The 25,795-nt window shown below is 40.2% G+C and overlaps 3 protein-coding genes across 3 annotated transcripts; 2 read left to right on the top strand and 1 right to left on the bottom strand.

Moving 5' to 3' along the window:
* Positions 1 to 930: 930 nt before the first annotated feature.
* LOC121794864 (late embryogenesis abundant protein D-34-like) lies at positions 931 to 1,881 on the bottom strand. The gene is made up of 3 exons (XM_042193226.1): positions 1,567 to 1,881; positions 1,164 to 1,454; positions 931 to 1,086 (listed from the first exon to the last, which is right to left on the bottom strand). The coding sequence occupies exons 1-3, from the start codon at positions 1,879 to 1,881 to the stop codon at positions 931 to 933; spliced, it is 762 nt and encodes a 253-aa protein (XP_042049160.1).
* An 8,025-nt stretch (positions 1,882 to 9,906) lies between these two features.
* LOC121794731 (non-specific lipid transfer protein GPI-anchored 16-like) lies at positions 9,907 to 11,022 on the top strand. The gene is made up of 3 exons (XM_042193035.1): positions 9,907 to 10,248; positions 10,342 to 10,470; positions 10,739 to 11,022. The coding sequence occupies exons 1-3, from the start codon at positions 9,945 to 9,947 to the stop codon at positions 10,945 to 10,947; spliced, it is 642 nt and encodes a 213-aa protein (XP_042048969.1). The 5' UTR covers positions 9,907 to 9,944; the 3' UTR covers positions 10,948 to 11,022.
* Positions 11,023 to 21,404: 10,382 nt separating this feature from the next.
* On the top strand, positions 21,405 to 23,426 carry LOC121793982 (vicilin Cor a 11.0101-like). The gene is made up of 3 exons (XM_042191997.1): positions 21,405 to 22,144; positions 22,208 to 22,383; positions 22,464 to 23,426. The coding sequence occupies exons 1-3, from the start codon at positions 21,544 to 21,546 to the stop codon at positions 23,286 to 23,288; spliced, it is 1,602 nt and encodes a 533-aa protein (XP_042047931.1). The 5' UTR covers positions 21,405 to 21,543; the 3' UTR covers positions 23,289 to 23,426.
* Positions 23,427 to 25,795: the final 2,369 nt, after the last annotated feature.

The raw sequence follows: 25,795 nt of genomic DNA, 5'->3' as shown, positions 1-25,795 counted from the left end.
TACTAGTATCTTTCTTTGTTATTGATACTTTATTGAGTCCAGAAAATAGGTTGTTCAGGTAACGAGGCTCTTGTCTTATTTGAATGGAGTACAGAACCTACTTTAACTGAGGCTTAGAGCATCCGCATCGGTGCTCGATGCGGAGGACGGCGTCACGCCGTGCTCCGCTGGCACGGCACGCCTATGTAAGCTGTTGTACTCTTGCCAACGGCACGGCTCTGCTCGATACATCGAATATCGAGCACGTCCGTGCCGCTGAGCAGGGCGACTTGGTGCATTTCTATTGGTTGTTGACATTTTCTTTTTTCTAAATTGAAAACAATACCAAAAATTAAAAATATATATTTTCAGATTCCAAAAAATATAATCATTTTATTACCTTTTTTATTTTTTTTTAAATTTTTTTAAAAAAAATTTAATCCAAAAATCATTTATAAATACACATTCATCCATTTGGGCGAAATTCAGCCACGAGTAATAATTTTTTTAATTTTATAAATTTAATTATATAATTTTAAAGACTTTAATTATTAAATTTTTAATTTTTAAAATTTTAATTATATAATTTTTTAATAATTAATAATAATATTTTGTATAATTTTAATACATTTTAATATTGTGAAAATATTTTTATTTAAATTAAATAATAGAACAGTGAGATCCTGAGCATGTCCTTATGGAAAGACATCGTACAGAGTACGAAATGAATAAAAGTCGGTCCGGACCCACGTGCTCTTTGGATGAGCATGAATGGAGATGGTCCTTATGTGATTCAAGTTCTGTAGTCATGGATCATTTCATGCGCAAGTCCTTTTATATTAGGAAGGCAGTTGTACAGTAATTTAGTAGAACAGGAAAGGGCGTGCAACACCAGCAGCAAAGGTTGCACCATATTTACATATGTAGCCAAAACAAGCTTCTAAAACGAGGTCACTTCTGATTAAGCCTTGCCGCAGCGGCAACAACCGCAGCGACGCCCCCGGGGTTGGTGGATAGATCATCCTTGTTCCTGACCTCAGCATATGTGACCCCCTCCGCATCCTCCCTTGTCACCGGCTTATCACCCACCAGTTTCTCACTCGCATCCTGCAAAAATATCAATCACTAATCACGGCATAAATACAATCAAACCAAATTAATCTGATTTTCAAATTCAAATTTACAGTTAAAACATCTGCCAGCGTGGTCTTCTCCTCATCCCTGGTGGTCTGCATGTTGCGTGCTGCCGCGGATTGGGCCTCAGCCCCAACGCCCCCAGGCACAATGTGGCCGAGCCCGGTGGCGCGAACCTCGGCCGCTTGTATCGCAGCAACATCACTCTTGTCGACCGGCTTGTTTCCGGCGGAGAGAGCTGTTGCCTCCAGTGCCTCTCCGATTGTCACAGCATCACCCGCCGATGTCGATTTAGACTCATCAATTTGCATTTCCACCGGCAGACCGTATTGCCCCACCACCTACATTATATACAAACACTAAAACAAATTATCCACATAAAGTTTATCAATAATCTCAAGAATTATGGGCTACATATAGTATTTAAAGTTGTAGATAATTACAAAGACTCACTTGACCACCAACAGCTTCGGTGACAACACGGTAGCCTCCGATATTGGCTTCGTCGATGGTTGCGCCACCGTCTCTTACGGCGCCGGTCATGTCGTCGTGGCCAACCACGCCGTGCTGTTCGTTGAAGTCGGCGGCTGATTGGAGGACCGAGGCGGGACCACCCTTGATGGTCTGGCCGTAGACGGCAGTCTCCGCCGCCTGCAGCGCGGCGGCATCCTGTGGGGCGATGGGCTGCGAAGCGAGTTGGCCGGAGACGTTGAAGACGTCGCCGTACTTGACGGGCTCCGGCGATCTCTGCGGCTGTTCTTGACTCATTGAAAGTAGATTGGTTGAAATTCAGTAATTAATTTGTGTTTGCAAGTTGAATTTTTGACAAACTAATATTGTTATGATTGGCACACACAAGGCTTTCACACACTCAATAAGATCACACACACACTCACTGTTGTATGAGATCACACAATGCAGAAAACACACACACTCACACTTTGAGTATTGAAGATGATAATCTTGGAGAGAAAACTGGAAAACTCTTTATTGATTAAACTCTACTCTAAACTACATACACGGTGAGCTATTTAAGCTCTATAATCAAGTAGCAACTGCTACTAACTAACTACAAGAAGAATCAAGAAAGCAAGAAGAATAACTGCTACATCTCAGCTAACTAACTGCTGCTCCAACGGCTAGTTCGGCTAGGTTGCTTCTACCTTCTCGGTTCAAGACCGAACTCCTTCCTCGGTTCAAGACCGAACTCCTTCTCGGCTTACAACCGAACTCTTCCTTCTCGGCCCATTCCAGCTCAACGCCGAGCTTCCTTACCGAGCTTCCATACCGAGCTTCCATACCGAGCTTCCCGACTTCTGCCTTCTTCTTCTTCTCGGCTAGTTCCAGGCTAGTTCCAGCTCGGTAAGCCGAGCTTACCGAACTCCTTTCTAGCCGAGCTTCTTCCAACTGAAATGAGCACTCCTTTATTACAATTCTCCACCTGAGGGCTCATCTCAGTTCTTGCACAAACATTGATCAATTTCTTGCAATGATCAAACTTGTCTCTACCTAGAGACTTTGTTAGCATGTCAGCCGGATTGTGCAAGGTGTTAATCTTAATCACCTTCACTCTCCCCTTTTCAATCTCATCTCTAATGAAATGCAACTTTATGTCTATGTGCTTGCTCCTTTCATGAAAACCCGGATGTTTAGCCAAGCACATAGCTGAGCTGCTGTCACAATGAATCATCATTGTCTTTTGGTCAAAACCAAAATCAGAAATCACTCCCTGAATCCAAAAACTCTCCTGTACGGCTGCAGTGAGAGCTATATACTCTGATTCTGTTGTTGAGAGAGCAACAACACTTTGCAACCCTGACTTCCAGCTGATTACAGTTCCAAACATGGTGAAAAGATAACCTGTTTGGGACTTTCTGTTGTCCAGGTTTGCAGCATAGTCTGCATCACAATAGCCCTGCACAACCTCCTCAGATTCACCTTCCCAGCCATTGAACACAATCCCCCAGTCCTTAGTTGACTTCATGTACCTCAATATCCACTTAAGAGCATTCCAATGCCCCTTCCCCGGGTCTGCCATGTATCTGCTAGTCACTGAGATAGCATGAGCCAAATCTGGTCTTGTACAAATCATAGTGTACATAACACTTCCAATCACACTAGCATAAGGGATAGCCTCCATCTCATCATCCTCTTGCTTAGTTTTAGGGGCTTGTTCCTTTGATAGCTTAAAACTCTGGGACAGAGGAGTTGATGCAGCTTTTGCATTTTCCATTTTGAATCTCTGCAAAACCTTTTCAATATAGTCAGTTTGCAGCATCCACAGCTTCTTGCAGCCTCTATCTCTCTGAATATGTATGCCTAGGATCTTCCTTGACTCTCCTAGATCCTTCATTTCAAAGCTTGACTTTGTTTAACTTTCTGAATTTCTGTCATAGAAGGCCCTGCAAGTAGCATATCATCCACATAGAGTAATAGGTAGGCAACGGGAGTCCTGCCTGCCTTCTTGATGTAGATGCAATCATCATATTCTGACTTGGAGAAGCCAATCTTCTTCATCTGTGCATCAAACTTCTTATTCCACTGTCTAGGACTTTGCTTAAGTCCATAAAGACTTTTCTGTAACAGGCACACCTTGCCTTCTTCTCCAATCTTCACATAGCCCTCTGGCTGTTCCATGAAGATAGTTTCCTCTAGATCTCCATTGAGGAAGGCTGTCTTCACATCAAGCTGTTGTAGCTCCCAGTCAAGCTGATTCACCACAGCCAATAGAATCCTAATCGAAGTGTGCTTCACAACAGGTGCAAACACTTCATTGAAATCGATTCCCTCCTGCTGTGTAAAGCCTCTAGCCACCAGCCTTGCCTTGAACCTGATTCTGTCTTTATCAGTGGTTTCTACCTTATTTTTAAACAACCACTTGCAACTGATCAGCTTCCTCTCCTTTCCATCTGTATTCAGCTTGGATTTGTCCACCAAAATCCATGTTTTGTTCTTGAGTAAAGACTCTATTTCCTCATTCATGGCTTCAATCCATCTTTCTCTATCTTTACTCTGCATAGCTTCTTTATATGTGAGTGGATCTGCACCATCAATACCTTCAGCTGCACACAGAGCATAATACACAACATCAGAGAACTTTGTTGGTGGCCTTGTTTCTCTTCTAACTCTGTCCCTTGCAAGCTGATAGTCTCTGATTGAGTCTGATATAGACTCACCAGCCTGGTTGCCCTGAGTTGGAGCCTCTTCTTTATCTGAATCAGACTCACTCCCTGAGTCAATAACTCCACCTGCTCCTAGGCCAACCCCCACAGGCTCCACCTTGAAGAAATCACCCTCATCTTCATTGGAGTCCGGCTTATCTTTCAGGAATGGCATCTGATCCTCCAAGAACACCACATCCCTACTCACCAAGACCTTCTGCTTACCGGGCTCAATACACCAGAGCCTATACCCCTTAACACCCCTCTGATACCCCAGCAAGATACATTTCAGAGCCCTAGCTTCAAGCTTACTTTGCCTAGCATGAGCATAGGCTGCACACCCAAACACCTTGTATTTTGAGTAGTCACTGTGAGCTCCATACCACATGTAATCAGGAGTTTCAGATTTCAGGGCAGTAGATGGGCATTTATTGATGAGATAGGCTGCTGTATACACAGCCTCACCCCAGAATCTGCTGCTCAAACCAGACCCAAGAAGTAGGCACCTCACCCTCTCTAGGATTGTCCTATTCATCCTCTCCACAACACCATTTTGCTGAGGATTACCAGGAACAGTCCGGTGCCTCTTCATACCCTTCTCTTTACAAAACAGATCAAACTCAGCAGACAAGAACTCTAGGCCATTGTCTGTCCTTAAGCATTTAACACTTCTACCCTTCTCTAGCTCAACCTCCTTACACCATATCTTGAACTTTGTGAGTGTTTCAGATTTTTCTTTAAGAATATATACCCACAACTTCCTTGTATAATCATCAATGATAGCTAGATAATACTTTCCTCCACCAATTGAACACACCGGTGAAGGCCCCCAAAGATCACTATGTATGTAGTCTAAAGGGGCTGTAGAAGAGTGAATACCTGTAGGATAGGGTGCTTTCTTAGCCTTTCCAAGTATACATTGCTCACAGGGGTCCATCTTGTTGAAATCTCCAGAGATCAGACCCTTCTTGATGAGTTCTTTCAAGCTTCCTTCGGCTGGGTGGCCCAATCTCTTGTGCCATAGCATTATGGAATCATCTGACACTGCATTGCTTTCTCCATCAACAGCCTTAGCCTTCAGATAATAGAGAATATGCTCTCTGTCAGCCTCCATCATCACTGCATCTCCAGATTTCACAAACAATTTTCCTTGACTCATCAATATGGTGAACCCTTTCTGTTCCAGCATTCCCAATGAAATGAGGTTCCTCTTCACTTCTGGAATATACCTCACCCCAGTTAGGATCTTTATAGAGCCATCTTGTAGGCTTAGCTTTACCTTCCCTATTCCTTTGATCTGACAAATGTGGTTATTACCAAGAACAACCGTACCCGATGCTTCTTGAAGATCATGAAACCAGCTTCTATTGGGGCACATATGGAAGCTGCACCCCGAGTCCATTATCCACCTATGGCTGACCCCACTATCACTGATATTCATGAGTTGAGCCGGGGGATCAGCACTCTCCACACAATCAGATTGATTGTGTCCCTCAGAGGCCATCTTTCTCTTCCATGCATGACAATCTTTCTTCAAATGTCCAGGTTTCTTGCACCAATAGCAAGCTCTGGTTTCCTTCTGAGCATCTGAACTTGAGGGTTTAGGGCCCTCAAACTTCTTCTTGAAGTTCTGCTTCTTGAACTTCTTCACATTCAAGGCCTCTGCAGCTTGAACATTGGAGCTTGCAGAGCCTCTGTTGGCTGTCTTCTGGAGTTCTTTGGCCATCAAGGCTGAATAGACTTCTGCATAGGTGATAGGTTTATCTCTTCCATAGATAATTGCATCACTTAGCTGGTCATACGAGCTAGGCAAGGCATTCAATGTGAGAATGGCCTTATCCTCATCTGAGATCTTGACATCAACAGATCCCAGGTCATCAATGATCTTGTTGAACTCCTCTAGCTGCTCAATGATGGACCTATCTCCAGAAAAACTATAGGCATACAGCCTATTCTTGAGATACAGCCGGTTAGCCAAGGATTTGGCCAAGTAAACTTCATCTAACTTGTCCAAGATCTCCACCGCAGTCTTGGCTTCTTGAACTTCCCTCAAGACCTTATCTCCAAGGCACAGAATCACTGCAGAATGTGCCTTGAGCTGCATCTCCTCCATCTTTGCCTGAGCTTTTTCATCAAGCACTGGAGCCTTTCCTTTCTCCTCTGGTTTTGCAAGAACTGCCGCCAAGCCTTGTTGAATTAAAACCGCCTTCATCTTCATCTTCCACATGCCATAATCATTCTTGCCTGTGAACTTTTCTGCATCAAGCCTTGCTGCCATCTCTGAAACCGTTTGATCCTCTGCAAATCAGTTTCAATATCCCTTTCCCACAGACAGCGCCACTTGTTATGATTGGCACACACAAGGCTTTCACACACTCAATAAGATCACAAATATACTATACATAGGTTTATTAGGTAATTATGGAGTTTGTAGTGTGGCGGGCGGTGGTTAAGCGGTGGCTGCTCCGTTGGCATTAAGGGTACACGTCGGCGACGTAACAACTTACACCTGGTGATCTTTCACACCTTTAATCTCCTCTTTTTTTTTTCTTTCCCCTTTTTCTTTTTTTTGATTCTTTTGGATAAACACACCCAATTTTTCAGTTATTTATTTTGGTTAAATTTAGTACGTATTCCAACTCAGTTGAGATTAATGTGTAGTACTAGTATAAGTTTATGATTTAGGAATCGATCGATTTTTGTTTGGGGTGTAGTTAAATCAGAATTGTTTCTTCAAACAAATTAAATCATACCCCTTGCATACGTCGCATAAAAATGATTTACTTTCATTTTAGTATCTTATATCAACCAAGATACTCAATATTAAATATAGAATGACATTTATCTTTAACTTATTTTATTCTATTTCTATTACAATTCTCTTCATTTAACATAAAATAAAACTACACGAAATCTAAAATCTTATGATTCAAGGAATAAATCATCTTCCTTGGGACGAGGAAATATAAGTTAAACTCATATTTCATTTATTCATATGTAAATATAATTTCTTTTATAAATTTTATTAAATTAGTTACCTATTGATACACGAAATATACCCAAATTTTGGTTTTTAACCCATTCAAATTTTTTTATATATAAAAATACATTAACTTTAATCATTTTTTTTATTTCTCCTTCGTTCAAATCCCATTGTCGAATGGCTTAATCTTCAGAATACAATGTGAAATTTGTATTTATTGTTGGAGTACGTACATAAATCCAAATTCTGACCAAATAAAGGAAAAAAAAATTCCCTCCATATCATTTTAGGAATCCCATGCCATATTATAGGATGCATGTAACATAAATCCCATGCCATCTGACCAAATTTGACCCTCCTAGCCATATTGTAGGATGTAACAAAATATTTTGCGAAATTGGTATTTGTAAAAGGTTTGTGAAAGACTGAAAGGTAGTGATTTTTAGCACACAATTTATTAAATGGATGAATAAGAGGATGAGGGTAAAAGTTAACGCTTAACTTGTGTGTGTACATTGTAGGCTTCTTCATAATTTCACTGAATTATGATAATAAATGATAATGAAGCTGACAATTTATTTTGAGTATATGGTAATGTATAATTCATATTTGCACTATTTCATAAAAATAAATTTCATAGAGGTTTTTAATTAAAAAATTTGATTTACTTGAGGTACTCATTTTTTGAAACTATTTTTTTTCTATTTTATTATTTTTAATCTCAAAGGCAAATTGACTATTTTTTTCACTTCATTTCTCTTCTCTTCTCTTATTTCTCCATCTTATCATCTCATTCTCTCTCTTAATAACTTTATTTTTTGCCAAAAAAATACTACTACAATTTGAAACAATATTTTATGCATTGCTGACGAAGACAGTGGTGCGAGGCCGGACATGAATTCATATACAGTATATATCTTTTAATTAACCCATTGAAATGAGTAATTAATAAACCTTAGTACCGAGGGTTGACAATTTTTGGCACGACACTAATCCGCATGAAATTAATGGGTATGTGTTAAGGCTTATTGGGTTCGTGTCCTTATCGTATCAACACAAAAACTTCGTGTCGTGTTCGTGTTACATGTTAAGAAATAATATTAATATATTATAATAATAATAATATTATTTATTTATTTTAAAATTTTAAAATTTTAAAATTAAAAATTAAAATTTAATATTAGAAATAATATTAATATATTATAATATTATTATTATAGTGTTGTTATCGTGTCGCGTCATATATGTTGTTATCGTACCGTGTTAATACGAAATGATTCGTGTCGTTAATGGGTTCGTGTCGTGTTCGTGTCTGAGGGTAGCAGGTCGTGTTCGTGTTCGTGTTTAGAGTTTTCTTAACAGGTCGTGTTCGTGTTCGTTGTTATCGTGTCGTGTCGTGTCGTGTCGTTATCGTGTCGACACGATAACGACCCAACACACACGGTTTGCCACCCAATAGTACTTAATCACTATATAGATGGAGTTGAACTTTTGTGTTCAAGAATGCAGAGATGAAATTGCAACGGAAGAGTTGCATCTATCACATGATATTTTAAAAATGGATAGTTCATCAAAAGAAATGTGCATCGTATATTAAGGACAAAATTCCACCAACACCAAAAACGAAACTGTTCATAGATGCACCAAAACTGTGACTCATCATATATACAGAAACCAAAATTGAAGGATACAGCGATGCATAAAGGAGACAGATTCTTGATGTAGTCAAATTTTATTTCTAGCAGAATACTCCTTTTCTATTTCGCATTTTTCTCAAAAAACTTGATATAATAAATTATAATGGTCTCGTTAATTGGCTGGAGTTCTCATTATCAAAATTTCCTTTACGTTTTACCTTTAGATTTGAAAGGGCAGCAGTTTTGCAAAATTCTTCAAGACCAACTGGGCAAGAAATGTGGAAGTTTGGAAGATATATATAGGACTTTCCCTTCTAAATATACTCGACAAAATTTGTCACAGTTGAGAAATTCATGAATCATCTATTTCATGATGGATTGACAATAATAAACATTTCCGCTAATTCGTTGGCCTACTTTTGAAACCAGTTAATATGTTCTATCAAGGAATAAATAATTCATAACCTCTATTATATAGTACTTGTAGAAAAATATCATCTACAGAAATTCATACAAATTTTTTTTTCTGAGTTTTGATAATATTTTGCTAGCTAGATTTTCCGGTTTCCCTTGACACATTACAGCCATATGTAGACGATGATCCTACTTTCTTTGAAATCCAAACTTTCATATAATCTCTCCGTTCATAATAATAGTCATATTTTTCCATTACGATTTGTTCACAAATACTAGCCTCCTTTCCTTTTAGGTATGTTTTTCTCTGATGAAGTTGACCTTATAATTCTCTGCTAAAAACATTTTAATTATTTTATGTTTATTATATCTGTCTCGTACTTTTACTAAATATGCATTGAAATTATATTAGTACATTGCTAAATTTAATGAGTAAAAGTACCCACTAAACCAGATTAGAATATTTCCTACCTATCCCCACCTGAAATGGCAGATGGAATAAACGTGACTTAAACCTGTATAAAAATGAGTCAAGGCAGTTGAGCTCCAAAAATCCAATTTCAAATCTACCCTCAAAAACCCAAACCAATTTATAAGCTCCAAATCCCAGCCATCAACACCAATCCTTGTTTGAAGATGGCTTCATTAATCCTCCCAATTGTGTTAATCTTATCATCGATTTTAAAGACAAACGCGCAGATCAACACAGCATGCAGCAATTCCATGATAAGCAGCTTCACACCATGCTTGAGTATCGTCGCCGGCTCCTCTCCCAGCCGGGGTTGCTGCAACGCTTTGAAAGCGCTAGTCGAAAACAACATGGACTGCGCTTGCCTCGTAATCACCGGAAACGTGCCCGTCTCCATCCCCTTCATCAACGCCAACTTAGGAAGTACTCTGCCACGGGCTTGCAAAACCTCCATCCCTATGCAGTGCAAATGTACCTTTTTTATTTAATTTACTACCTCCATTTTTTCATTACCGAATTTGAGGTTTAATTTCTGATTTTTTATTTTGATCATATGTTTTGCAGCCTCCGGTGTTCCCTTACCAGCTCCAGGTCCGGTATTATTTACGCCGCCTGCACCACCTGCTCCGGAACCGGCCCTTCCTCGTGTTCATGTACCTGCTTCTGCTCCTCGACATGCTCATTCTCCAAAAGGTAATTCGGCTACAAGGATTGCGATTTTGAATTATCTTCTGTTGGAAAAGAGTTACTAGTTAGTACTCCCTTCGTCCCAACTAAGTTGAGACTTAACTCTTGGGAACGAAGATTAAGAAATTATGTTGTTTTTTGTTAAAAAAGAAAATGACTCAACTTAGTTGTGATATCCGAAAGAGAAATGCGACTCAACTTCGCTTGGACGGAGGAAGTTTGAAATCGTGTATAGCATTGGTCAAATTTTAAGAGTTGGTAGATATTTCTTCAGGTTCTAAAGCGGCGAGTGCGGCTGCTCCGCCGCCAGACGGAGGCTTGGATATTGTACCGGCGGTGGCGTCTCCTCCTCCTCCTCCGTCTCCTCCAGGTGCAAATCCGGGGGTTAGACCAGTGGTGAACAACAACTCATCAGCCTCGAAGCAATTTGCCGTTTCAATGACATATCTTGTTTTAGTGTTTGCAGGCATTATTGCTATTTAGTTCTTCTAATCAATAATATACTATTTGCGAAGTAATGTTGTTGTTCGTCAAATTAATGGAGGAGTATTTCGAGCATCATCGACCAATGAAACTTCAAATTTTCTTGAATTTAATCATCAAGCTAATTTTTTTTATCAGGCACTTTTTGGTACTATTAATTAATTAGGGTGTCGGATTGAAATTAGATCACTTAATATCAAATTCAATTTTTGGTATTATAACAATCTGAAAATAAGTTAGTACTTTCAAATTTCTCAATTTACAATTTGAATATTATATTCGAAATAGATATTTAGAATTCCAAATAACTATTTGTAAAGTTGGATATATTCATACATTATACAACACACAATATATAAAAATATTATTTTCATTTCATTTTTACTATTTTGGTATATGGACCATAAATTCCATTAACTCATTTTACTCATATTTTATTATAAAATTAATATTCTAGGACTCTCAATCCAAAGAAAATTCTCCAACTTCTTTTACATTTTTAAAACACAAATTAAGTCAAGACACATAATAAAATACAAATGGAGTAATAGTATATAAAAAATCACAATCACAAAAATCAAAAACCATTTTTTTGCAAAAAACTAATTTAACAAATATTTAGTCTTATTCTCAATTTTCCATAAAGAATGAAAGGAATTTTTTCCTATAATAGAATTAAAAACTAAAGGAAAGAAAAAATTAGAAAAGTATTTGAACACTAAAATCTTAATTAGTTGTAAAATTTGAATAAATGAATAGTTTAAAACTATTACGTAAAACAAAATTTAACAATAGTTTAAGAATTTATATATAAATATTAGTATATAAAAAAATAATCAAACAAATAAATTTTTGGATTTTTTCTTTGTAATGTATATTTCAAACTCATTATATAAAACCAAATTCCTTTTAGTAGCTTAATTAATTGATTCAAGAAGACTGGGTATTCTTAAAAGGAAACTGACAATGTACACAAACAAACGCCCTAGTGAGATATGAACAAGCCATCAGGATAAAGCCGTTGGGGCACTGATACTATGATATATCCGAAATTTAATCACTCATAAAATTTTGGGACTTCGCTTGTAGATACAGTTCATCTTTTATCTTTTATGCGACAATATAGTTTATATTAATTAAACTTACCAAAGGGCGTGTAGTACACTTGACTTAGGGGGTTTAAACTTTAAACACGTCAAATCAAAAAGAAAATAAAACTCTTTAACATATTCACCTTAATCGAATAATTTTTTAAATGTACTTGAGCCTATTTTGATGTAAGCTCTACTTAAAAAAATATTCTTAAATATACACAACGTTTTATATATTCTAAAGGATCTATAATCTAAATGTTTACAACTCTATGAGAACTGATCCACTTCAGTTTTATCAATTCAAAGATGATGAGAAGTTGGATAAACACTAGTATCAACCATCACGGAGTCTTGTTGTAATTTCAAATTTCTAGTGAGATAGTAGTATCATTTTTCTGTAAAAAAATTATTCAATCTCTCTATTTTAGAGTTATGTGCTTGATGCCAAGCACCAAAAAGTAGTATATCCAATAAATTATCAAACCCAACTCAAAAAATAACTATTTAGAGCTTGATGCCAAGCTGAATTCATTGGAATGTAATGCACCTTGAAAGAATTCGATCAACCAAACCAATAGTATTTAATTTTGCACTGTGAAGATTGCACATGTGCCAGTGCTACTAAATCCAGCTATATATGATCTGGAAAATATAAAAGTTGGAGTAATAAATATAACCTCATTTTTTTTGGTTTAGTATCTACTATATATATAAAAAATTGATTTTATTATATTTGACGACAAATTCGAAAACATATCAGTAGTAACTCTCAGACTAATACTAATACATCACCACATTTAACTAACGATATGATTGTTGATGGGGTACGTACTAAACAAGCCCAATAGCAGTGACGGCCCATCAGCCCAAAGCCCAAGGAAGAGTATCAGTTCGGCATTACCAAAGAGTTCGGCCCCAGCCTACAGCTCGGTAAAAGCCGACCAATCAGTTCGGCATTACCAAAGAGTTCGGCCCCAGCCTACAGCTCGGTAAAAGCCGACCAATCAAGCCCTACTCTCAGATCGGCAAAAGCTGCTCGGCAATAGTTCAGCAGTTCGGTCTCAGTATTCGACCGAACTGGGAGATAGTGGACCCATGCAGGATCTCATGACCACTACACGATCTATTTAGTGGTGTCAAATCATGCAGGATCTCATGCGGGATAAGCGGACCAAACAAAGAGGTAGTGGACCCATGCAGGATCTCCATGACCTCCACGACATCCACAACCATCATTAGTGGTGATGCAAGCCACGATCTTAGTTCAATGTATAAATAGAACTTAGATCAGATAGACTGGGGTTAAGTTCTCTAGAGATCAAATATCAAATAGCAAGTCTGTATTGTAAGCTGTAGAAAACAGATCAAGCAATACAACTCTGCCCTCTTTTCTTCCCGTGGACGTAGATTTACCTCAGTAAATCGAACCACGTAAATCTCTGTGTCGTGATCTGTATTTTCCAGCATTCATCACCATCAAAAATTCGCCAAACCATCACTGGCGCAGTCTGTGGGAACCAGAGAACCAAATTTGTGATAAAGCGAATTTTTGACCCTTTTTCCACCCCAAAAAAATGCATACCAGATCGCGTAATACCCATACTTCCGTCCGTGAGGAATGTGAGGAAGCTAGTCCAGCAGCCCGTAGGCCTGGAAAGCAGCCTCGTGAGAAATCTGTCTCCAGTCCTCACGGTGAAGGAACAAGCCGCTCAAAGACTCATCGCACCGAGTCTTCCCAGCAGCCCGATTTGAACGAGGCTATCAAATTGTTTTTGGCCGAGAAGCAGGAAGAGTTCTTAATTTTCCTGCAAAAGAGCCAAAAGCCGGAGACGAAAACGGTGGATTCTCCCTCCTCATCCAGACGTGAAAGTCACTACCGCAGTAGTGCCGTGTCTTCCAAGAAGAAGAATCCTCAACCCCGACATGTTTCTGTTCCTCCTCGGTACCGGAATCACAGGAGAACTCTATCTCCTCCATACCGAAGAGATGTCGGGTTCGCCATGTACGGAGCATTGAAGACTCCGTTCTCGGACGATATCACCCGAACTCCCTTGCCACAGAACTACCGAACTCCGTCAATGACTTATGACGGGAGGTTCTTTCAGAAAGCGGAAGCCCGAATCACTTCGGCTCAGCTGCTTTCTACACGTCAAGGTCGCGACGAAAAGATCAGCGACTTTATGACGAGGTTCCACAAGGAATGCCTACAAGTAGATGATCTCAATGATCTACTTGTCATTTCGGCATTCCAAAATGGAATCCTGCCCGGAGCTCTCTACAGAAAGCTCGTGGAATGCAGTCCGTAAACAGCTCAAGAGATGTGGGACATTGCGGACCAGTTCTCCCGTGCCGATGAGGCAGACCGTCGCAAACGGTCTTTAGACAGCTCATCCCGAGGAGACAGGAGGAAGCCCGATCATAGCGATCAGGGACATCCTCGCCGAACTCCTTTTGGCGATCAGGGACATCCTCGCCGAACTCCTTTTGGCGATCAGAGGCTTCCTCGCCGAACTCCTTCCCCACTAAAGGAGGGATAGCGGTCATCCGAGGTGATCAAAAAAGAGCGAGTGTTTGCAGATTGCGCTTAAAAGTGCCGAGCAATCAGATCGGCACCATCAAGCATAGCAATCACAGCAGCCGGAGTCAGAGGCAGGCGAAATGACCGAAGTCACACCGGAGCCGAACTCGATGGTGTACGGCACTGAAGCCGTGATTCCGGTTGAGATCGGCGTACCCAGTCCCCGAACTCTAAATTTCTCCTCAGAAATGAATGATGACGGACTGAGAGCCGAACTAGATCTTGCCGAAGAAAGAAGAGAATTGGCCTGCATAAAAGCAGCCAAGTACAAGGAGCAAGTAGCCCGGTATTATAACCAAAGGGTGAAAAAGCTGCAATTTCAAGTGGGAGATCTCGTCTTGAGAAACAACGAAGTAAGCCGAGCAGAAAAGCTGGGCAAACTCGAACCCACATGGGAAGGTCCATATCGGGTGTCAGAAGTCCTCGGCAAAGGGTCTTACAAATTGACTCACATGTCAGGAGAACAAGCACCCCGAACATGGTACATTTCCAACCTCATGAAGTTCCATTTGTAAGAGACAGTCCGGTCAGTCAGTCTTGTGTCTAGTTCGGTCCTAGGGGTATGTGCTTTCTTTGTTTTTTACTTGCGTTTTGTTTGTCTATATGCGTTTTGTTTGTCTATGTGCGTTTTGTCTGTCTGTGTGTGTGTCGTCTCTTACAAATGTTACTGAGGTATCTTGTTCTTCAAAGGCTGATCCCCTTTTTAGAACATATATAAGCCAACGATTGTGAGTCCAAGCTTCTAAGGAGGATACAAGACCACAATTCAGCTTAAAAAACAAGCAGTTCGTCTGAAACGAACTGCAACAATAAGCCAACGATTGTGAGTCCAAGCTTCTAAGGAGGATACAAGACCACAATTCAGCTTAAAAAACAAGCAGTTCGTCTGAAACGAACTGCAACAATAAGCCAACGATTGTGAGTCCAAGCTTCTAAGGAGGATACAAGACCACAATTCAGCTTAAAAAACAAGCAGTTCGTCTGAAACGAACTGCAACAATAAGCCAACGATTGTGAGTCCAAGCTTCTAAGGAGGATACAAGACCACAATTCAGCTTAAAAAACAAGCAGTTCGTCTGAAACGAACTGCAACAATAAGCCAACGATTGTGAGTCCAAGCTTCTAAGGAGGATACAAGACCACAATTCGGCTTAAGAAACAAGCAGTTCGTCTGAAACGAACTGCAACAAAGGGAAAGTCCGATCCACGCGATAAAACTCGCCGAATTAGGACAAGGGAAAGTCCGATCCACGCGATAAAACTCGCCGAATTAGGACAAGGGAAAGTCCGATCCAAGCGATAAAACTCGCCAAATTAGGACACAAGCTTAGTCCGGTCAAAGAAATTTACTTCATAAGACCAAAGACGAGTCCGGTCAAAGAAGTTTATTTCATAAGACCGAGGACCAAGTCCGGTCAAAGAAGTTTACTTCATAAGACCGAGGACAAGTACGATGAAATTATTTCGCTGAGCTGTTAATACGCAGTGTTAGAAGCGAAATGAAAATTTCATTTATTAAATCTTGTTCGGCATACAACTCCGCTACCCTACAAAATGGCGTTACGCTATTACAAAGGACTATTCTACTGTCCCTGGTTGCTAAAGTTGAGCCATCTATTCACAAAATCCTCGTGAAGCCGAGTTCGGGCGTTCTCGGCAGCCGAAGAATAAGCAGGTCGACGAGATGCTCTAATCGACCTACCGCCTCTTCCCTGAGCCCGGGAAGCTCTAGCACCTCGGCGGCGAAGAGTCTCTTCACGAAGCATTTGTTGATCTTGCTCACTCATAATCACAGCTCCTCTACGAACTTCAGTCCGTTCTCGTCTTGACGTTTCCGGCTGTTCCTGAGTTCGTTGCTGACTTGGAGTAGGGTTTTGAGCAAGTGAATCAGGGGTTTGAGCTAGAGTGTGGCCATCTGTTGGCGGGAAATGCCTAAGGAATCTCTCGATTGAGGGACGCCGGGAAAGAATGATGTCGTACCGAGAAGCCCAGCGCCGCAATGATTTCACGACTTGTTGGCAAGCCGAGCTCTCCAGCGCATTGTTCCTCCGGAGTACATGATATTCCTCCCACAGTTCGTCAACTCGTTCCTGAACTTCAGAGATGGTCATTCCCCCGCGCCTGCAGATGAAATCCTCATACGCAGTCCTCTCAGCGACGGCAGTGTTCAGCTCGGCCTCCAGATCTTTCTTTTCGGACTCTAAGTCCTTATTGTCGGCCTCCAGCTTCACTAAACAAGCCAAGAGTTCGTCATTCTTCACCTGGTCAGCTATGGCTCTTTTCTCAGCTTCGTCTAAAGCCGAAGAGTACAGCCGCTTCCAGTGAAGTACCTCCAGCTCCTTAAAAGAGTTCAGAATATAGAGCAGCTATGTCAGTTCGCATTTCAGATTACTGAGCAGGTAGTAAACCACAACAGGAGTAAAAGAGAGTACGAAAGGCTATACGAAGACACAAGAGCAGAAAGAAGAATTTTTTCATTCATAAGAAAAAATTTTTCTACACAAGGGCTTCAAAGCCGTTTTACAAGAAGGAAGAAACTAAACTAAGAGAAGGGAGACGAAATCATACTCCGCCAGCTTCGTCTCCGCCTTCTCGGTGAGGTTCAGCTTCCTTCTCCTTGTCTGCTTCAGCTTCAGCCTCGGCCTCCCTGCTCTCCCCAGCCTGCTCGGCGCCACCATAGCCGATCTGCTGCGCCTCTTGCTCGGCCTGCTCATCGCCGGTCTGCCGCTCATGCTGCTCGGTCTCACCCTCTCCGTGGAAAATTGGAGCGGGTGAAACTGACCCTATGGAGGCAAAGATAGCCTCCATATTCTCATCGCGGTCAGCTCGGCAACTACGAACTTGGTCTGCAGAAAGCAGGACCGAGGACGAAGCAAGCTCCTCAAGCACCGGCAGACTCTGAAGCCGAGCTGCTATCTCTCGGCCGTACAGCGGCAGGATGACTTCGGGACCCTGCTCGGCATTATCGGTCATCAGTTTCAGCAGATCACCGACAAAGGCCGAAAATTGGTTGCTCAGAAAGAGTTTCTCCGCGAAAGCACGGAGAACCTCTCCTTGGGCAACCACGGCGGCAGCATCCCTCCGTTTCGTCTGCTCTCGCTGGATGACGAGCTGGTTTTTGGCAAACTGAGCTTCATCTTGGGCCGAAATCCTAGCAGCTCTGGCTTTCTCAAAGTTTGCCTCAGCCTGCTCGGCCCGATGACAAGCAGCCGCCAACTTCCTCTGCATCTCAGCATAGTCGTTGGACGCTTTGGAGAGTTCGACGGCGACGAGCTTGGAGAGCATATCGTTCCTCTGAAAATGGAAAAAGCAAAAAGTCAACAGAGGGGCTACAAAAAATACAGAAAAAAAAAGGCAAGGCCAGAAAATCAAGAAGAAAGTTCACCTCGGCGAAGTCCGTGGGCCATAAAAAGGGCTCACAGATATGTTCCGAAGGAGGCGCCAAGACCACGTCTTTCTCCGGCGCTCTTGGGGGCTTCTGGGTCTTCCCCTTCCTACTTGCCGAAGTCGACTCCGGCTTCTTTGGATCCGAAGAGGTCTTTTGCCTCTTCGGATTCTTCTCGGCATCAGACGCCGAGCTGCTGGTTTTCGGCCTCTCCGGTTCCTTAGATTCGGAGGATTTGCGACCGAACTTGTTTAGCAAGTTCACTGCCAAAAAGCAAGAAAACAAGGTTAGTTTTCGTCGTCAAAGCAGTAATGCATAAAAAAGAAATCCTCACCCTCAGCCTCTTCGTCCGAAGACGAGGAGTCGAACACGAAGTCGCCCTTGACGAGCTCAGTTTCCGAGTACTGTTTCCTAATCATAGGAATCTTATTGAGCTCGCCCTCGAGCTCGGCCAACGGTTCTAACCGAGGATGAGGAATCACGGACTTCGGCCCTCTCCAGGGAAAGCCCGGAGCCGCTGTCCTATTATAAAAAAAGAAGCGGTTTTGCCATTTCGGCCATTTGGTTTTGCAGAAGGCCCTAAAAGGCTGTAAAGGGATCAAGTAAAACCAAGATCCCTTCCTTTTAAACTGGAAAAAATTAAGGATTGCCCTCAGAGACAGATCCTTATCTAGCCTACGCAGTTCGGCAGCAAAGGCCGATAAGTGCCTCCAAGAGTTCGGAGTCACCTGACCTAAAGGGAGTTGAAAAAAATCTAGCAGCTCTACAAAGGCAGGGGGAAGAGGGAAACGAAGCCCGCATTCCAAGCCGGCTTCGTAAACGGTGGCATAACCCTTCGGCGGCTCGTTAGCCCTATGATCGTCGTCGGGAACCACCGCCTTCCCCCTGGGAAGAAGATATTTTTCGTATATGGATATCACAGTATCCTTACTCAAGATGCTGTGAAAATACTCTACGGTCTTCTCCCCGGATTCTTTCCGGCTAGAAGACCCCTTATCCCCTTTCCTACCGCTACCTGACTCAGAAGAAGAAGAAGACATAGTTCTTACTCTTTGAAAGTTTGAAGAAATTCTGAAGAAACTCTTGAAAGCGGAAGGAAATTTTTACGCAAAAGAGAGAGGATGCAGAAGAAGCAATAGCAAAAGTATTCAAATGATGAAGAAAGGACGTATTTATCAGATTCGGAGAAGATTTCAAAATCATCGCACCGTTTCGAATCCCACCTTTTCAGGATTCAACGGCCGGATTTTACTGTCGCATTTAATGCAGTCACGCGCAAGGCACGTCCCCTGACGTCAGCCTCCCCCGTACCTTTATCCAGAATGCCGAAGTGACTCGCTTCGCCGAAGTGATTCACTTCGCTTTTCGGGGGGGTAGTGATGGGGTACGTACTAAACAAGCCCAATAGCAGTGACGGCCCATCAGCCCAAAGCCCAAGGAAGAGTATCAGTTCGGCATTACCAAAGAGTTCGGCCCCAGCCTACAGCTCGGTAAAAGCCGACCAATCAGTTCGGCATTACCAAAGAGTTCGGCCCCAGCCTACAGCTCGGTAAAAGCCGACCAATCAAGCCCTACTCTCAGATCGGCAAAAGCTGCTCGGCAATAGTTCAGCAGTTCGGTCTCAGTATTCGACCGAACTGGGAGATAGTGGACCCATGCAGGATCTCATGACCACTACACGATCTATTTAGTGGTGTCAAATCATGCAGGATCTCATGCGGGATAAGCGGACCAAACAAAGAGGTAGTGGACCCATGCAGGATCTCCATGACCTCCACGACATCCACAACCATCATTAGTGGTGATGCAAGCCACGATCTTAGTTCAATGTATAAATAGAACTTAGATCAGATAGACTGGGGTTAAGTTCTCTAGAGATCAAATATCAAATAGCAAGTCTGTATTGTAAGCTGTAGAAAACAGATCAAGCAATACAACTCTGCCCTCTTTTCTTCCCGTGGACGTAGATTTACCTCAGTAAATCGAACCACGTAAATCTCTGTGTCGTGATCTGTATTTTCCAGCATTCATCACCATCAAAAATTCGCCAAACCATCAATTGTAATTAATTTTCCTTCACCAATTAAATTTTTTAAGTAAGAACTACTAACATAAAAGGCTTGTTCGGATAAGAATATATGTGAAAATATTAATATATAAAACTCTAGCTAGTTATCATATAAAAGATGAACTTGGATAGGAAGAGACAATACAATACTGTATATAAATAGCAAATTTGTCCGCATCTAAAAGAAAAGAAAAGAAAAGAAAAGAAATGAAAAGAAGAAAGAAGATGATAAATACTACTGGTACACATTGATATTTTTAAAGCTGATCAAGCCTGAGATCCTTTTACTATTTCCCAGCCCTCTTATCCATATCCAGTGACGAAAGCCGGAAATTTTTTATTGGGGGTCCAAATACTTTTATTGATGACTAAATATCATAAGAAAAAAATATAATTTTTTTTCATTTATTTAATGATTAAATGTTACGATATTTACTTGTTAATTTTCTATGAATCTTTAATAATAGAATTTTGATTCATTTTCTATTAATCTTTAATAAGAGAAGTTTGGGATGAAATTGAATGATGATTATAAAGAAATGAATAAAGATTATGGAGTATATTCTTAGACTAAAATTTATTAATATTATATGGAGTAAAATATTTTCATATTTAAAGAGTATATTGAAGTCTAAAAATATTTAATTTATCAACTATGCAATTACTGTTTAAAATAATCAAATGTTGCAAAGTGACACAAATAATAAACATTAAAATTAAATAAATTAGTAGATGTGGATGGGTAAAAAGTAAGAATCTTATGAATGATAAAAATTATAAGTAAAAAGATTTTTCAAAGTGGCCAACATGAATATTTATAAAATGAACAGAATATATAAATGGAAAAATTTGAAATAAACAGAATATAAAGTGAAAAAGTCAATAGGATTAGCTTAAGTGTGTCTATAAAAAAAACTAAGTGAAGAAAGTATATCTAGTGTTTTGCAAAAAGAAAACATCACTATGGTTTATGGGAGTCAAACTCAATTCCTCACAGATGAAAGGGGAGTATATTAACCAACTGCGCTGTAACACTTTTTAGTGTTTGTTAAAGCATAATATATAATAATGGTTACGATATCTGGAGGGTCTAGTGACCCCAGGCCCCAGTTTGGCTTCGTCACTGTCCATATCTCAAGACTCATAGTCTCGTTGTGCTTGTATTACATTTCATACTATTGATAATAATCTAGGTATACTAGATGATGCTTCCTCTCTATAAGTAAGTAACATCTTAAAATGCTACTACTACAATATAGTAAAATACTACCATTTTGTCGTCTAGTTCTTTTCTGTACTGTTTGTATTTTGTGGTGACTGGTGAGAAAGACGCGGCGATCATCTTCATCCTCCCTCCGCCACGTAACCCTGATACGTGTACTCATGCATGGCGCGTCTAAACTCCGAAGCATATCTCCGCTCTATATATCACTCACACCAACAGTAACACTCTCCCACTGAAACACACAAGATGAGTTATAAAGCGATCTGTTTAGTACTGCTGCTTGCCTCGGCCACAGTGGCCCTGGCATCCCAGGATCCTAAGCTGCAGCAGTGCAAGCACCAGTGCCACTCCCAGCGCCACGCCGACGACAAGCAGATTCGGCAATGCGAAGACCGCTGCGAGGATTACTACCGCCAGAAGCACCATGACAACGACAGGAGCCCCATCCAGAAGCTGCGCGAGTGTAACAGAGACTGCGAGCGCCGCCACCAGGAGCAGGAGCAGGAGCAGGAGCACGGCGACCGCCAGCGTGAGGACTGCCAGAGGCGCTGCCAGGAGAGGTACGAGAAGGAGACCCAAAGCTACGAGGAGAGAGGAAGGCACGGCAGAGACAGCTACCAGGAATATCAGAAGCAGACCAACAACCCCTACGTGTTCGAGGATCGCCATTTCTTCACCGGAATGCAGACGCAGCACGGCCGCCTCCGCATTCTCCAGAAGTTCACGGAGAGGTCTGATCTGCTCCGCGGGATCGAGAACTACCGCGTCGCTGTCCTTGAAGCGCAGCCGCAGACGTTCATCTTGCCTTCGCACTTGGATGCCGATATCCTTGCGTTTGTTGCCAGAGGTATAATAGTGGTTTTATAGTTTCATGATTTAGATGTTGCTAATTTTGTGTGGTTATGAGCAGGAAGGGGCGCAGTGAACATGGTGCGCGAAGAGAGGAGAGAGAGCTTCAACATCAAGGAGGGAGATATATTCAGAATCCACGCTGGAACGACGTCGTATTTGGTCAACAGGGACAACAATGAGAGACTTGTCCTAATCAAACTCATCCAGCCTGTTAATACTCCCGGCCAGTTTGAGGTGTCGACAACTTCCAAATGTCCTTATTTATTAGCTTGGATTTTGATTCATATATTTATATTTTTGGTTTTTATCCGTAGCAATTCTACGGAGCTGGAGGGCAAAATCCCGAATCATACTTCAAGGCCTTCAGCGATGAAATTCTTGAAGCTGCTTTCAATGTGGATGGAGAGAGAGTGAAGAGGCTATTCGGGCAACAGAGACAAGGAGCGATCATCAAGGCGTCGTCGGAGCAGATCCGGTCGATGAGCCAGCACCAAGAAGGCGGCATCTGGCCGTTCGGCGGGGAGTCAAAGGGCACTCACAACATCTACGACAAACGCCCCATCTACAACAACAAATACGGGCAGTACTACGAGGTCGAGTCCTCCCAATTCCGTCAGCTACGCGACCTCGACATCGCCATTTCATTCTCCAACATGTCCCAGGGTGCCATGACTGTTCCCTTCTACAACTCCAAAGCCGCCAAGATCGCCGTCGTGGTGGAGGGAGAAGGCTACTTTGAAATGGCATGCCCCCACCTCTCCCAATCTCAGTCGCAGAGGCAGAGCCGCCGCAGCGAGGAGGAGGAGGAGGAGGAGTCTTACAGGCCGCGTGGTGAAACCACCAGCTACAAGACGGTCCGGTCCCGGTTGAGTACCGGAACCGTGGTGGTCGTGCCGGCGGGTCATCCGTTCGTGGCTGTTGCTTCCAACAACCAGAATCTACAGATCGTGTCCTTCAAAGTGAATGCAGACAACAACGAGCAATTCACTCTAGCAGGGAGGAGGAATGTGATGAACCAGCTGGAGAGGGAGGCGAAGGAGCTGGCGTTCGGGATGCCGGCGAGAGAGGTGGAGGAGGTGCTCCGTAGCCAGAAGGAGGAGTTCTTCTTAGAGGGACCAGGGCGGAGAGCCGACGCATAAAGCCGCTAGAGGCTGCCGGAATTTTGAGCTTGGAAGTTGATGTGTGGTGTGTAAATTTTAGTGTGGGAACAACTACTCTGTATATGTAAGATCCGCATGAATAAAAACTCTGAGCTCCGGCATCTCTTTTCTTTATTACTCCTATGTTTCTTGTTACTTACTTTCTCGTGTTTGAGTTATTTTTTAATTTTAGAAAGTTCTTTTTTTTAATTATTTTAGAAAATTTCTTTATAGTTGAGATATTTTGATACATAGTAATAATAAAAAAAAGTTTTACTCATTTTTTTTCTACTAAATATTCATTTATTAAATTTCATGCCGAGAAGTTTGTTGTCTCAACTGGGAACGGTCGAAAGGGGGGAGATAGAAAGTAGTAAGTACTATGATTTACTCCTGTCCCACATTTTTCGAATAATTTAACTTTTTGGGGCTATGGAAGTAGTAATGGTTAATAGTTTATTTGGTTTAAGAAAGGACGATTGACGCTTATATTGTAGACTGAACTTCATGATTAACTTTAGAAAATGACGTTAGAAGGTTTTAAATCTTTGATATTTTAAGAATTAAATAAAATATCTGTACATCACTTATATTTTAAAGTTTTAGTTATATAATATACATAAATAATTTTTAGTGGACGAGGGAGTATATTTTCAGATTATTACTATAGATATTTACATATTAACATTTATTAATAATAATATTATTATTAATAAATATGATGTGTATACATCTAAAAATATATAAATATTTATAGCAATAATTTTTAAAAATAAAATATGCATTTTAACACTATTATTTATATATTATATTATTTTTATATTAGAGGGAGAGAGAGAGTGGAGAAATTGATCAAAATAAAAATTGATATCAATACAAAACAAACGTATTTCAAATCCTGATCTGAGAGATTTGCCAATATGATATTTAGTAATTAACTAAAAACATGAAAGGTTATTATTAATAAATTTTAGGTCATTTTATAAAATTCGGGTTTGGGGTTATTTTTAGATCATTTTATGGCATCCTTACTAAAGTCACAAAAAAATGACATCCATATGTTTGGTCCTATGTTTCGTATTAAGATTGAGTTTTACATAGATTATTATGATGTAATGTTAGATTTAATTTCTAAAAGTAATAAATTTTGATTAAGAATGCTTTTTAGGAGTTTAGGGGTAAAATGAAAATAAATAAGTAGAGAAAAATTCGAAAAGTGATTAATTATTTTTAGAAATTTATGATGATGTTGTTTCAAAGAACTTAAAAAGTGAAAAGCCTAATTTTTAGGGATAAATGTTGAAATTCATTCTAAATAATAAGCCGATGAGGTAGGTTAGACAATAATAATGCAAAATTATAAATAAAAAAATGAATTGTGTAGGTTTTTTTGTTTTGGAAAGGACTTAAGGAATAAAAGCCGAAACAATTAAAAAAATATTTATAATTTGAACGACTTAAGGGGAAAGTAATATTTAATGTTAAATTGGACTTATAAATACCGGCAACCATTTCACTTTTTAGAAAAGAATCGAATTTTATCGGATGAGTATAGGGAATGTAATATTTATTGTTTATTCAAAATGTTTCGTAAAGCTTTAAACCCAAGGTCTGCAATATCAGCAATATGACAAATTAAAGATGTAACAACCAGGTCATATACACATCAATTTACATCTGAGTCCAATATATACCAATTAATATAGACTCCAATTGCAGTAAATAGTGTTTTCTGAGTTAAAAACATGTCCCATTTTATTTAAATCAATTGTCACAAAGGACAGGTCCCAAATTCTTCAAACTACAAATTAAGTGTAACACAAAAATCTGATTTTAACATCAACAAAATTGCTAAATATTGATTTAACCAATAATGATGCCAAAACTTAATAAAAACAAACTAAAAATAACTACTATGTATAGATTTTGATAACAAAAAAAATTTATTTATCAGTGCGATCAACCGTCTATCAGATCTTAATGTGTGCTTTTTATGCAAGAAGGGTGGAAATTCTAATACTGTTTTTTATAGTTATGGAAGAATCTACCATGTTGTAGATTCATTGTTATAATTTTGTGATACTTTGAAAATTTAACGTCACATGTCACTTTCAATTGCGGACGATAATCCAAAAATATCTCAAAAACTTTAATTCTATAGAGTGTAATCTAGATATAATTATTTTTCACATATCAAGTACTTATTAATGAAATCTCAATTGCATGTGTGTACACAAAGAAATTTGCACGAAAAAAAAATTTAGTTTGTGTCTATTTAGGCCGACATACAATACAAAGGTGAAAAAATCGAAGTATATTTTTCAAATTTGTACTGACGAAAATGATATTAATCATATATCAACAACTTACATACTAATAAAGTCGGTTGTAATAATATAATGACCCAAAATCTAATGTTTATAATAATTTAAATTCAGTGTATATAATTCTAAAAAATGTGTTTACATATCAGTGTGACATTTTTATCCATGTGATGTGATGTCATG

The sequence above is a fragment of the Salvia splendens genome, chromosome 3 (assembly GCF_004379255.2).
Source record: "Salvia splendens isolate huo1 chromosome 3, SspV2, whole genome shotgun sequence".
In the NCBI taxonomy this organism is placed as follows: Eukaryota; Viridiplantae; Streptophyta; class Magnoliopsida; order Lamiales; family Lamiaceae; genus Salvia; species Salvia splendens.
This window is presented reverse-complemented; position numbering and strand designations above follow the sequence as displayed.